At 47.2% G+C, this 13,795-nt stretch overlaps 2 protein-coding genes across 3 annotated transcripts; both read left to right on the top strand.

Moving 5' to 3' along the window:
- Nucleotides 1–165: 165 nt before the first annotated feature.
- LOC139612552 (thioredoxin-interacting protein-like) lies at nucleotides 166–5,078 on the top strand. Of its 2 annotated transcripts, XM_071468203.1 has the most exons (8): nucleotides 166–360; nucleotides 458–764; nucleotides 1,142–1,217; nucleotides 1,306–1,453; nucleotides 1,866–2,078; nucleotides 3,098–3,244; nucleotides 3,447–3,764; nucleotides 4,614–5,078. In XM_071468203.1, exons 2-8 carry the CDS (start codon nucleotides 497–499, stop codon nucleotides 4,659–4,661), a joined length of 1,218 nt encoding a protein of 405 aa, XP_071324304.1. In that variant the 5' UTR covers nucleotides 166–360; nucleotides 458–496; the 3' UTR covers nucleotides 4,662–5,078. The 2 variants fall into 2 exon arrangements, with proteins under 2 accessions (XP_071324304.1, XP_071324303.1); XM_071468202.1 differs by lacking the exon at nucleotides 166–360 and having other exon boundaries at nucleotides 390–764.
- Nucleotides 5,079–10,178: 5,100 nt separating this feature from the next.
- Nucleotides 10,179–12,146, top strand: LOC139613668 (hereditary hemochromatosis protein homolog). The gene is made up of 2 exons (XM_071470478.1): nucleotides 10,179–10,313; nucleotides 10,648–12,146. The coding sequence occupies exons 1-2, from the start codon at nucleotides 10,259–10,261 to the stop codon at nucleotides 11,637–11,639; spliced, it is 1,047 nt and encodes a 348-aa protein (XP_071326579.1). The 5' UTR covers nucleotides 10,179–10,258; the 3' UTR covers nucleotides 11,640–12,146.
- Nucleotides 12,147–13,795: the final 1,649 nt, after the last annotated feature.

Here is a 13,795-nt window from a genome sequence, read left to right as displayed (position 1 = left end):
GTCTCAGGTTGTTGATGGGTTGTTATTGTTGTTGTTGTTGTTGTTGTTATTGTGTTGTTGTTATTGTGCTGTGTTGTGTTGTTGCAGCAACAGTGTATTGTGACAGTAAATCCGTGTCTATTTTGTCTCATGACTCTACTGTTTAAATCCTGTCTTTAGTTTATGGCCCTTCAGCTACAGGCCCCGCCCCCTCTGCGACACGAACTGTCCACGCGTCTTCTCTGCGCTCTGATTGGCTACATTCTGCCTAGCCGGGCTGACCAATCAGAGAGCTCCATTCGCCGCGCGTCCACACTCTGAGCACATGCTGCCCGGTGAGACGGTAAGGGGACACCGGGAGACCCCTTCCTGCCCCCTCCGGTATAAAACTGCCCTCGGACTGTTTACAGACACAGAGACAGACTCATTTTCTCTGGCGTCATATTTGATTGATCTTTGTCTTTATTTCATTAAACAGCTCACACATTCTTTAATATCACCTGAGTCCCGGTCCATCATGGTCCTGTCCTCCGTCAACAAGATGAAGGTCTTCCAGCTGGTCTTCTCGGACCCCGGCAGGTCCTTCTACAGCAGCGGGGACAAATTGTCCGGCTCCGTGCAGCTGGAGGCGGCTCACTGCTGCAGGGTGACCGGCCTCAGAGTCACCGCCGCCGGCTGCGCCCACGTTGAGCACCGCGGCGGGAAGAAGCGGAGGAGCCGCAGTCAGGAGGTGGAGTACCTGAAGTATGAGGAGGAGCTGCGGCTGGAGGAGCAGCTGAGCAGAGGTGAGGGCGGGATCCAGGGTGGAGCAGCTGTGCCCACAGACGCGATGAAGCATCATCCTCATCTTCAGTTTGTGTTGACATGTATGATCGATCAGAACCGTCAGATCAGCTGACTGTGACGACACTGCTGTTTGTCATCATGCAGATGAATAAAGTTGAACAGATTAAAACCACCTGATCAATCAGACTAATTATCAGTGTAAAATTTAAAGACACAGAGACAATCTTCAGCCAGTGTAAATGTTTAATAATGATTTTGATCAGTTGATCAGAAGTTTTCTAATAAACTGTATAATGTGTGTGTCTGTGGAGTTGAATCTCCACCTCAGTGCTGCTGCTTTGCTCATGAGCCATCTCCACCTTTGTGTTTATCTTAGACTCCGACGGCTGTTTCCTGTTGCAGCCCGGTAAAACCTACAGCTTCCAGTTCGGCTTCGAGCTGCCGGCCCCAGGGTGAGCCCGGTCGACCGCTCTGATAATAGATAATGTTACTGATCGCAGTGGCTGATCTGTCCTAACGCATTCTCTGCTCTGTCCTCAGGCGTCTGGTGTCGTCCTATAAAGGAAAGTTTGGTTACGTGAGATACTACACCCGGGCCGTGCTGGACAGGCCTTCCCAGCATGCTTTGCAGTGTGAGAGGGAGTTTGAGGTGGAGGAGCCGCTGGACATCAACCGACCGGACCTGCTGGTATGAAAACACTCAGACCTGAGGGACATTCAGCACTTTGAACTCCTGATTCATGTGAAGACCAGAGACACTGGAGTCTGAGTGATCCAGTCTTTGATGTAGCTCTGAGGATCCTGAGCTCCTCAAATGATCAATACATTAATAAATTAATTATCAAGAAAAATTATCAAGTTTTGACTGTTTTAACAAAATCATCTTAAATGGCCACTTACTGCCTTTTTCTAAGCTTTCAACCACAGTCAGGGTTCTCCATCATGAATGACAGACAGTCAAAGATAATTTTTTTAAAGAACCAGAACAGCTGGTCTCTGGACTGTGGTCTGATGTTGAGGATCAGCTCTGGCCCTTTAAGAAGATTTTAAAAACCTGAAACCCCACAGAGCTCTGACCAAGTGAATCTGTTCCCTTCCAGGCTCCGGCCGCCGCCTCCAAACAGAAGAAGGTCACCTGTATGTTCATACCTGATGGTCAGGTGTCCATCAGTGCTAAGATTGACAGGAAGGGATTCTGTGAGGGAGAGGACATCAGCATCAACGCCAAGTTCGAGAACACATGTTCACGTATCGTGGTGCCAAAGGCTGCCATCATCGCCAAGCACACGTACCTTGCCGACGGACGCAGCAAGGTGATGCACTGACAACTCTCAAACCAAAACCTCTCCAGGGTCATCTGGTCTCTGGTCTTTTGTCTCTGGTCTCTGATCTCTAATCTCCGGTCTCTGATCTCTGGTCTCTGGTCTCTGATCTCTGGTCTCTGGTCTTTTGTCTCTGGTCTCTGATCTCTAATCTCCGGTCTCTGATCTCTGGTCTCTGGTCTCTGGTCATTAGTCTCTGATCTCTGGTCTTTAGTCTCTGATCTCTGGTCTCTGGTCTTTAGTCTCTGATCTCTGGTCTTTAGTCTCTGATCTCTGGTCTTTAGTCTCTGATCTCTGGTCTTTAGTCTCTGGTCTCTGGTCTTTAGTCTCTGGTCTTTAGTCTCTGATCTCTGGTCTTTAGTCTCTGGTCTCTGGTCTTTAGTCTCTGGTCTTTAGTCTCTGATCTCTGGTCTTTAGTCTCTGGTCTCTGGTCTTTAGTCTCTGGTCTTTAGTCTCTGATCTCTGATCTCTGATCTCTGGTCTCTGGTCTTTAGTCTCTGATCTCTGGTCTCTGGTCTTTAGTCTCTGGTCTTTAGTCTCTGGTCTCTGGTCTTTAGTCTCTGATCTCTGGTCTCTGGTCTTTAGTCTCTGATCTCTGGTCTTTAGTCTCTGGTCTCTGGTCTTTAGTCTCTGGTCTCTGGTCTTTAGTCTCTGGTCTTTAGTCTCTGATCTCTGGTCTTTAGTCTCTGGTCTCTGGTCTTTAGTCTCTGGTCTTTAGTCTCTGATCTCTGATCTCTGGTCTTTAGTCTCTGGTCTCTGGTCTTTAGTCTCTGGTCTTTAGTCTCTGATCTCTGATCTCTGGTCTTTAGTCTCTGGTCTCTGGTCTTTAGTCTCTGGTCTCTGGTCTTTAGTCTCTGATCTCTGGTCTCTGGTCTTTAGTCTCTGGTCTTTAGTCTCTGATCTCTGATCTCTGGTCTTTAGTCTCTGGTCTCTGGTCTTTAGTCTCTGGTCTCTGGTCTTTAGTCTCTGGTCTCTACTCTCTGATCTCTTGTCTTGTCTCTTCTGTTCAGGTTTTGTGTCAGAAACTGTCGGCAGTTCGAGGAAACCACATCATCTCTGGGATGTGCGACATGTGGCAGGGGAAGACCATCAGGGTCCCCAAACTGAAGCCGTCACTGCTGAGCTGTGACATCATCAAAGTGGACTACGCCCTCATGGTGAGTCATGGCTGATGACATCATAGCTCTGTCAGAAAAGACCAGTAGAAAATCTGCATGAACCCAACATAAATTAATCTTCAAAAATAGACCAGAGGAACCTTAGAGGAACCAGAGGTGAAGATGAGACCCGAACGAGGTCCAAGTCCAGATCAGATGATAAAACAGGATGAGATTAAACCCCCAACCCCCCACCCCCCAGATCTACCTGCACATCCCGGGCAGTGAGAAGCTGGTCCTGGAGCTGCCCCTGGTCATTGGTACGATCCCGTTCAGTGGTGTCGGCAGCAGGACCAGCAGCATGAGCAGCCAGGCCGGATCCCTGAGCAGCTGGTCCTCCTTCCCTTCAGCCCCCCCCAGCTACAGTAACATCCACAGAGACCTGAGAGTAGACGGGCCTCGCACGCCGCTGCTCCACGACTACGACGGTGGGGAGGACGAGGAGGAGGAGGAGGAGGACGGGGGGCTCTTCATGAGAGCACCTGAACTGCACTACCCCCCTCCCCCCGCTTACACCGAGGTGAGAAAACGACCTCTGAGGATCTAATTGGTTGAATCTCTTCTTCAGTGGTGTCTGTGTGAAGTCTGATGGAAAAACACAAGATAGATGAGTTCTTTTTGCTCCAAGTCTTTTTATTTATATTTGTACATAGAGAGGTAGTGTACAAAGTACATAAATTCAAAAGCAAGATAGATGAGTTCTGAATCAGGATTATCTCATCTACAGCAGAGAAGAGACAAGACAAAACGTCATAAAATAAAACTCAGAGACGACAACGAGATGAGACTGAATGAGTCAGAACAACATTTAGAGATGAGAAACAGACGAGATGAACGCGATGAAAAACAAGATAAAAACAGGATTAAATGAAATGAGATTAAAGGATAAGACGAGGAGAAAGATATGACATAAAATAAAATTAGATAAATATGAAATGAAATGTCGAGACAAAATAAGATTAAAATATGAGATGTGACATAAATAGACAAAGTTTCTGTCATTTCCTGTCTCAACACGTCCTTTAAAGGTGTAAAAATGCCCCAAAAATAACTTTAAAAAAGAGGAAATAAAGTAGGATGAGATGTGAGAGAATAAAGACGACGAGAAGAGATTTGCTGAGAAAAAATAATGAGATAACATGAGATGAGGTGAGATGAGATGTTGGATAGGATCACATGTAATGAGATGAGAGCAGATGAGAGATGAGGTGAGGTGAGATAAGACTAAATAAAATGACATGAAATAAAAATGTGATAACGAGATGAGACGAGGATTAGATGAGACAACATGAGAAGATGAAATGATAAAGAAATGAAGTAGTTTTGTGTTGTCCACCCTCCTAATCATCTTGTGTCTGGTTGTCTTCAGGTGGACCAGGACACCGTTAACCCTCCTCAGGTTGTTCAGGTATTCTGAGGACGTCCTGGCGAGGACCAGGAGACGAGTTTGATGTCCTGTTAAGACTGTCCATGGTCTCGTCCCATCCCACTGTCCTGACGGGGGCCTGAGCTCGCCGCTGACGGGACTCGTTATCTGACCTGTCCGTTATTCCCTGTCATTTCAAGAAGGAAGCCTGGAGCTTGGTGACAACAATGACTCAGCAGTTTTCTATCAGTGATTCAGCAGTTTTCATTTAGTGACTCAACAGTTTTCTATCAATGACTCAGCAGTTTTCTGTTTTGTTTTGTTTGTGTTTTTTGATATTTGCTGTCACTCAGTCCAGTGTTCTGATTGGTTGTTTTGTACGACTTGAGTTAAAGAAAATTTTATATAATTTGTAAATAAAAGCACATGTTTATTTTTTTACTCAGAGAATAAATCAGTTTGAAATGACTTTGAATTTGTTTTCTTTTTTCAACTGTCCATCGCAGAACAATTAAAACCAACTATATTGTTCAGGTACATGTTACACCGAAACTGACACAACAGGTTAAACTATGAGAGTAAAATAACCAGATGAGAACAAATACATGATTTTTACAAATCAGGGTGGGGATACGAGGGGTCATTGATGAGTTCATGGCCGTACAGTTCAGCTCTGAGTGATGATACAGAAAGTATCATCTTTAATTTAGCTTTAAATAACTTTTGTGATGTTTCTGTTTCGGATCATTAAATATTGTCCATGAGCGCAGTGAGATTGGACACCAGTCATCATGCACCAGTCCTGGAAGGCTGCTGACTTGTAATACTCAATGACCTGAAACAGAAACACCAGAAAAGTTTTTTAAAGCTAAATTGCAGTTATTACACTTTCAGAGCAGCTTTACAACTGATCTTTACCTGAGGCCATGAACTCATCAACCACCACTCTAAGTTTAAAATGAGCTAATACATCACTAATCTGCCTTTCTGCATAAGGACATATTTTACTGTAGATAAATACTCTCTGTTGATCAGGACTGTGAGCTGTAACAGAACATTTTTACAGTGTTGTCACTACATCTACCTGAGGACAGGTGTGAATACCTGTCACACTGCTGGACTTCAGTAAACTCAGGTTTGACTCACGTGTTTAATGGAGTTGTCTCAGTGAATCAGTCCTGTGAAACCCTGTGTTTACATCATTGTGTTGGAGTGTTACAAGCTGTGTGTCCCTGTCAGTGGGTTAAAGGTCAGCTGAGTCTGGTCTTTGTTTGGACACAGACACATTTAGACTCTTGGTCTCTGTCTGGTCTTCTCTGACCTATGCAGGTGGATCAGGTCCTGTCTCTGTTCACAGAGAAGCTGTCTCTGTCTGAAAAGTGAGGACCTACTTTTTTTTTTATTTTACAAAATAAGAACAAAACAACATATTTTTGAGTGAGGACATTGTCTGTGAGTGACATATCAAAGACATTTAGGGAATTGTCAACATTTTTAAAGAGTAGAAAGTGGAAGCAATTTTGTAAAGTCACTAAACTTTTAGTAGTAAAGTAGTAAACTTTAAAACCAGATCCAGTCTCTGATGCTGCCTTCAGCGAGACTTCTGGGTCTGAACTCAGTCCTTCAGCCTGATGCTCCTCCTCCTCCACTGTGCTCCTCTGATGAATGTGGTCTGTCATCAGCATCCTGCACACAGACAGTCTCAGTCCAGACGGTTCTGGTCTGTGGTTCCTGATGGTGGAACCAGCTCCTGAAGCCTCCTCTCCTCAGAGAGCTCCTCCTCTCCTCACTCCTCTCCTCACTCCTCTAACCCCCCCACATGTCTGACCAGCTCTGACTCTGACAGATGTAGAACTGAGTCCTGACACCGAGTCTCCACTGACCTGGACCTGAAGCTGATCCACCTCATGAGTCTCTGAGGATAAAGAGTCTGATCCATGAGTCAGTGTAGAAAATAACAAGACAAGTTAAAAGTTCAGGTTTGAATCAGTCCTGAAGGAGTGTGTGTCTGTGTGTGTGTGTGTGTGTCTGTGTGTGTGTGTGTCTGTGTGTGTGTGTGTGTGTGTCTGTGTGTGTGTGTGTGTGTGTGTCTGTGTGTGTGTCTGTGTGTGTGTGTCTGTGTGTGTGTCTGTGTGTGTGTTGTATGAGCAGTGTAATCGGACTCTGTTGTTTACTGCGACTGCAGCTGTTCACACCAGAAACTCCTCTGACAACAACACATCAACACACTGTAGCTGCACACAGACTCACACAGACTCACACATTTACTGTGAATCATCTCAGTTTGAACTAATCACAGTAACAGGTCTAAACAGACCCAGACCCTGGATCCTGGACCCAGAACCACATCCTGCAGGTCTGCTCTCATCATGTTCTGTTTGGCCTCAATACCTCACACGCCTCGTACCGTGTCCTCTTTCTATTTATTTTGGAGCTGCTGTCCTCCACCTGCATGACCAGCAGCCTGGCATCGCTCTCATTGGTCGGCAGGGTCCCAGGCTGCGTGTGATTGGCTGGTGCCCGGTGGTCACTCATTCAGAGAGTGATCGAGTGTCTGAGTCAGCGCTGCTGCTGCTCAGATTCCTCTCTCTGTTTCCACATTTAGAAACACTGAGCTAATGCTAACGTTAACTCTGAGACAGAGAGGAGGTCAAAGGTCACAGCAGCCTGACGATAACATGCAGCACACATCTGTCAGGACTGGGTCCATATCCTGCAGGTCCAGGTCTCAGGTTGAATTAAACTGGATTGCACTGCAGCTCAGCGCTCATGTTAACCAGCCACAGTGAACACACCACCAGCCAATCACAGCAGAACCCTCTTTGTCGTTTGTCCACACAAAACAGTTACACTCAGGACAAACATGTCACTGAAACCCATTAAAACCTTTGATCCATGACAACATCATTGATCCTGAGCAAACACATTTTCCTGTTTCCAGTCAAGACACTGCTGCTTCATCATGGAGCTCTGTGAGCCACTGAAATACATGTATGCTACTAAAATAGTGTAGGTGTGTTGGTATGGATGTCACAGTGCGGTCTAACACACACACACACACACAGGCATTGAAACTGAAAAACATTTCTGTAAATGACTCAAGTCTCCACGACAGGAAATGTGCTTCATAGAAAGAGTTTCCAAAATAAGAGTCTCAAGATAGAGGTGTGATTTGAGCGATCTCAGATCAGAGGGGACAGACAGACAGTCAGACTGTCGTGATAAGTAACTACAGGTTGCCATAGTCACGGCAGTGATGTCACTAGGTGGCGTACAGGTGAGGACGTTGTTTTGGTACGTGCCTGTGTTATGCTCGGTTAGCTGTAGCAAAGAGCTAGTGAATAAACCCGCTCTTATCAGCACGACTGCTGGTTCCTCCTTTTATTAACATCGACACATGACACAGACAGACAGACAAAGAGAGAGAGACAGACAGACAGACAGACAGACAGACAGACAGACAGTCAGTGAGAGACAGATAGTCAGATAGTCAGACAGACAGACAGTCAGACAGTCAGACAGTGAGAGACAGACAGACAGACAGACAGACAGACAGACAGACAGTCAGACAGACAGACAGTCAGACAGTCAGTCAGTGAGAGACAGACAGACAGACAGACAGACAGTCAGTGAGAGACAGATAGTCAGATAGTCAGACAGACAGACAGTCAGACAGTCAGACAGTGAGAGACAGACAGACAGACAGACAGACAGACAGACAGACAGACAGTCAGACAGACAGACAGTCAGACAGTCAGTCAGTGAGAGACAGACAGACAGACAGACAGACAGTCAGTCAGTGAGAGACAGACAGACAGACAGACAGACAAAGAGAGAGAGACAGACAGACAGACAGACAGACAGTCAGTCAGTGAGAGACAGACAGTCAGACAGACAGACACAGTCAGTGAGAGACAGACAGACAGACAGACAGACAGACAAAGAGAGAGAGACAGACAGACAGACAGACAGACAGACAGACAGTCAGTCAGTGAGAGACAGACAGTCAGATGGACAGACAGACAAAGAGAGAGAGACAGACAGTCAGACAGTCAGATGGACAGACGGACAGACAGTCAGTGAGACAGACAGACAGCAGCTCTGTAAACACAGACCTGAGGTCCACGGTCACTCAGTCTTTGAATGGACAGACTGAAGGTGTCTCAGCGTCCTCTACAGGCTGCAGAGGTCATTACAGCCACAGGCTGGTTCCTCTGGCCTGAGTCTGAGTGGACAACACTGTCTATGAACATTTAGTCAGGTACTGAAGTACAAATACCAGGTACTTTACTGTAGTACTTTGTGTTCAGATGGAGACATCAGACCTTTGACTGTCACATGAAGGGCTGATCAAATATGATGCATGTTAAAGATGAGATGAAATGATGTGTTGGAGCCTGTCTCCCCCCTCTGGCAGTCAGAGGAATTACACAAACACTGTTGAACAGAGAAATTCACAGTTCACAGTGATTTATTATTTAGGTGAAGTAAATGTCACAGTTACAAATACCAACCTGTCCCTGAGCAGTGAGGAGACATCCATGTCTGTCCTCAGTCTCTTCTCGTCTCACTGTTGTTGGTCTGTGTTTGTCCTCGACTTCTTCTTCACTCTGTGATCCTTCCTCTGAACAACGAACAAGTTTCCTTTTTATCTGGAGCATCACAAACTTCTCTTGAACGCCTCCCCGTTTTTTCCACCACACTCCTGATGCTTCTGCAGCTGCTTGACATAAAACACATCACTCCCAGGGCTCCAAGACACCAGACTGAAAACACACATATAAAATAACAGAGTGCTGCAAGACTGAGTCCTAAAACCCAGAAATCACTTCCTGTCCCCTGGTCCTGAAGTCAGGTCTGTGTTTAACAGCAGCTCAACACATGTTCAGGTTTGATTCTCTGACATCAGATCCATCAGTAAATCCCTCAGTCCTGATTCTAGAAGCTTCTCCATCTGTTAAAAAGGCCGGTTGCTAACAAGAGTCTAAATGAGACGACAGAGGTTGTCGGGGACGTTAAACGTCATCAGTCCAACATGAAACCGACCTCCTCACCAGTCCACCTTTACAGCCTCGCTGTGTTTCTACAGACTGTCACTAACTCTGTCAGAGGAAAGGCTTCTGTAGAAGAGCTCAGAGCTGAATCAGACTACAGGCTGGAGGTGAGTGGTGGTGACGGTGAAGTCATGTGACCGTGGTGTCGTTGGTTTAGAGCCTAACATGAGCTTTTTACTGCTGCTGGTTGTGTTTAGGCTTCAAACATCAGAATGTGGAGTCATTAGTGAAGATGATCCTGCTGAACCAAACCTGTCAGGATCAGAAACTGTTGCTGATTTTCATAATATCGGATAACCATCCGAAACACAACGGAGAAATCCTATTGGCTGTTAGTGGAGGGAACCAGGTGATGATGACTAACACACATCAACTGCAGGACTGTATACTCCTTGTAATCAAACAGTTAACTGTAACATGAACCAGTAGACAGCCTGTTCTCTCTGATTGGTCAGAATCCTCTAATCCGCCCAGAGACACCTCTGTGCAGGATGGTGAGAAGTCTTTCAACAAAGAAAGAGAAAGTAAAGAAGAAGAGCAGGTCAACAGGAAGCAGGCTGATCAGGCCGGACAGACTCCATATCATAGATCAATATGTTTGCTGTCCAGTTGATTGTCTCTCTGTTTGTCCATCAGGTGATGAGCTCAGGTACCAAACTCCTGCTGTAAACTGCTATTTCTGTCCACAGTGTTACAGTCATAGTCAAAGTGGTTCTGATCAGCAGCCGCTGCTCTTAGCTCAGCTGTTTCACTCACTCAGTCAGACCTGATCACTTTTACAGTTGGAGCACCTGCCTCAGGTTTCTGACACAGCTGCTGACAGGTTCACTGAGCCCTGAAATACACCTGGATGTATACCTGTATCCCCCTCCCTCTGCTCAGCAGGACCACAGTCTGCTGTGTCCATCCACACTGACACCTTCATGTGTCTCTCACTTATTATAACATTATTCACGTTTCCCATGATGCTTTGTTCCTCTCAGGTTCAGGACGACACTCCCTGTGGGCGCTGGCCTCCTACATCTCAGGGACGACCCTGTTTCCAGAGTTCTCTGTGGTCCTGATGCTTGACGACGTCCAGGTGGGATACTTTGACTCAGAGCTGGACCGGCTGATGAGGGTTGGCAGGACAGGTGAGGAGGGGGCAGGGCTGGACCTGGGCCAGGAGGCTGTGTTCGTGTTGCGAGAGATGTTCTCCAATATGAGGAAGAGGCTGACGCTGGTCAAACACTGCTTCAACCTGACGGCGGGAGTCCATGTCCAGCAGAGACTGACAGGCTGCGAAATGCTGGAGGACAGACAGCCGGCACTCATCATGTTCAGGGACGGGTCCAATGGGCAGGACGCCGACAGCCTGCTGTACAACATGACGCATTTTACATTTGCCGGCAGGGAAGGCTGGGAGATCCAGTGGGACGTCATGAAGAAGATGTACTTTCAGATGCTCTACTCCAATGTCTACCTGCCCTTCTGTGTCCGGACACTCAGGACTCTCCTGGACCGTGAAAAGCACCTGGTGATGCGTCAGGTCCGACCGCGAGTCCGCCTCATAACTAAGCAGGTGGTGGGCGGGGCTCAAGTCACCTGTCTAGCCACAGACTTTTACCCTCGCCACATCAACCTAACGCTGATGAGGGACAGCCAGCTGGTGGATGAGGACGTGCTGAGTGGTGGCACGGTGCTGCCCAACGGTAACGGCCTCTACCAGGTGAGAAAGAGTCTGATGGTCGGTGATGATGAGCTGTGGAGGAAACACAACTACACCTGCACCACCTCTCACCTGAGCCTGGACAACCGGCTGGAGGTGAGCTGGAGGGCCGAGTTCTCCCGCTCTTACAGGGTTCACGTCATCTCTGCTCCCGTCGGCCTGATGGTCGCTGCCCTCCTGCTGCTGGTGCTGCTGTGGAGGAGGAGGAGGAGGTCAGAGGGCATCACCATGGAGACACAGGAGCAGCCAGAAGAGGCTGAGCTCTAAATGAAAAAACTGATTTAGAGACAGTGAAACAATACAGACCAGGTGTGTGCAGAGAACCAACTGTCTGCAGGGTTACACCTGAGCAGGTGATGTAATTTCCTAGCTCCGGCCTGTTACCTGATTATTGGGTGGAGTCTTTGGTTGGATGAAGACCTGTGAAACAATCCATACCTGATATTCAAAAGAAAAAACATCCAATCAGAAACAGGGCTGTAACCACCTCTCATCACCTGAGCAACAACGATGATGAAGTGAAATACAAGGAGGAGAAATCTTTGACTTCAGTTTCAGGATTGTTACACTTTAACGTTGGGAGCTCTCCCAGTTAAAGCCAAAGGTTAATGAGTGCTCTCATGACTGTTGTATCATCCTCCTCCTGGTGTTTTACTAAACCATCATCTTATCTGTGCTTGACTGTCATCAATAATCGATCATTGAATCTGTGTAAAACACTTTGATCAGTGTTTTTTAAATGTTTCTTCTATAAATGAATCATTATTTTAACCACTTCCTGTAGTTTCATGTGTAACCTGCATCACATCTGTGTGTTCTCCTGAGGCCATGTCTCTCTCTCACCTGTCTCTCTCTCACCTGTCTCTCTCTCATCTGTCTCTCTCTCTCCTGTCTCTCTCTCACCTGTCTCCCTCTCATCTGTCTCTCTTACATCTGTCTCTCTCTCACCTGTATCTCTCCTGTCTCCCTCTCATCTGCATCTCTCTCATCTGTCTCCCTCTCACCTGTCTCTCTCTCACATGTGTCTCTCTCTCATCTGTCTCCCTCTCACATGTCTCTCTCTCATCTGTCTCCCTCTCTTCTGTCTCTCTCTCACCTGTCTCCCTCTCACCTGTCTCTCTCTCATCTGTCTCCCTCTCATCTGCGTCTCTCTCACCTGTCTCTCTCTCACATGTGTCTCTTTCATCTGTCTCTCTCTCATCTGCATCTCTCTCATCTGTCGCTCTCTCACCTGTCTCTCTCTCATCTGTCTCTCTCTCACATGTCTCCCTCTCATCTGCGTCTCTCTCATCTGTCTCCCTCACATCTGTCTCTCGCTCACCTGTCTCTCTAACATCTGTCTCTCTCTCTCCTGTCTCCCTCTCACCTGTCTCCCTCACACCTGTCTCTCTCTCATATGTCTCTCTCTCACCTGTCTCCCTCTCACCTGTCTCTCTCTCACCTGTCTCTCTCTCATCTGTCTCCCTCTCATCTGCGTCTCTCTCACCTGTCTCTCTCTCACATGTGTCTCTCTCATCTGTCTCTCTCTCACATGTCTCCCTCACATCTGTCTCCCTCTCATCTGTCTCCCTCTCACCTGTCTCCCTCTCACCTGTCTCTCTCTCTCATCTGTCTCCCTCTCATCTGCGTCTCTCTCACCTGTCTCTCTCTCACATGTGTCTCTCTCTCATCTGCATCTCTCACATCTGTCTCCCTCTCACATGTCTCTCTCTCATCTGCGTCTCTCTCATCTGTCTCTCTCTCACCTGTCTCTCTCTCATCTGTCTCTCTCTCACATGTCTCCCTCTCATCTGTCTCCCTCTCATCTACGTCTCTCTCATCTGTCTCCCTCACATCTGTCTCTCTCTCACCTGTCTCTCTAACATCTGTCTCTCTCTCTCCTGTCTCCCTCTCACCTGTCTCTCTCTCACCTGTCTCCCTCACACCTGTCTCTCTCTCACATGTCTCCCTCTCATCTGTCTCCCTCTCACCTGTCTCTCTCTCTCTCCTGTCTCCCTCTCACCTGTCTCTCTCTCATCTGTCTCCCTCTCATCTGCGTCTCTCTCACCTGTCTCTTTCATCTGTCTCTCTCTCATCTGCATCTCTCACATCTGTCTCCCTCTCACATGTCTCTCTCTCATCTGTCTCTCTCTCACATGTCTCCCTCACATCTGTCTCCCTCTCATCTGTCTCTCTAACATCTGTCTCTCTCTCTCCTGTCTCCCTCTCACCTGTCTCTCTCTCTCCTGTCTCTCTCTCATCTGTCTCCCTCTCATCTGCGTCTCTCTCACATGTGTCTCTTTCACATCTGTCTCTCTCTCATCTGCATCTCTCACATCTGTCTCCCTCTCACATGTCTCTCTCTCATCTGTCTCTCTCTCACATGTCTCCCTCACATCTGTCTCTCTCTCATCTGTCTCCATCTCATCTGTCTCCCTCACATC

Source organism: Trachinotus anak, unplaced genomic scaffold, assembly GCF_046630095.1.
Source record: "Trachinotus anak isolate AG129_WGS33_773 ecotype Australia unplaced genomic scaffold, CSIRO_AGI_Tana_v1 ptg000032l, whole genome shotgun sequence".
In the NCBI taxonomy this organism is placed as follows: Eukaryota; Metazoa; Chordata; class Actinopteri; order Carangiformes; family Carangidae; genus Trachinotus; species Trachinotus anak.
Note: the sequence above shows the minus strand (reverse complement) of the source record. Positions and strands in the feature narration are given on the sequence as shown.

Excerpts from the sequence above, each read along its gene's own strand:
- LOC139612552 (XM_071468203.1), top strand. The coding sequence starts at position 497 with ATGGTCCTGTCCTCCGTCAACAAGATGAAGGTCTTCCAGCTGGTCTTC. Across the intron at positions 1,218-1,305 it reads TTCGAGCTGCCGGCCCCAGG|GCGTCTGGTGTCGTCCTATA; the intron begins GTGAGCCCGGTC and ends CTCTGTCCTCAG. Across the intron at positions 3,765-4,613 it reads CTCCCCCCGCTTACACCGAG|GTGGACCAGGACACCGTTAA; the intron begins GTGAGAAAACGA and ends GGTTGTCTTCAG.
- LOC139613668 (XM_071470478.1), top strand. The coding sequence starts at position 10,259 with ATGTTTGCTGTCCAGTTGATTGTCTCTCTGTTTGTCCATCAGGTGATG. Across the intron at positions 10,314-10,647 it reads CCATCAGGTGATGAGCTCAG|GTTCAGGACGACACTCCCTG; the intron begins GTACCAAACTCC and ends TGTTCCTCTCAG.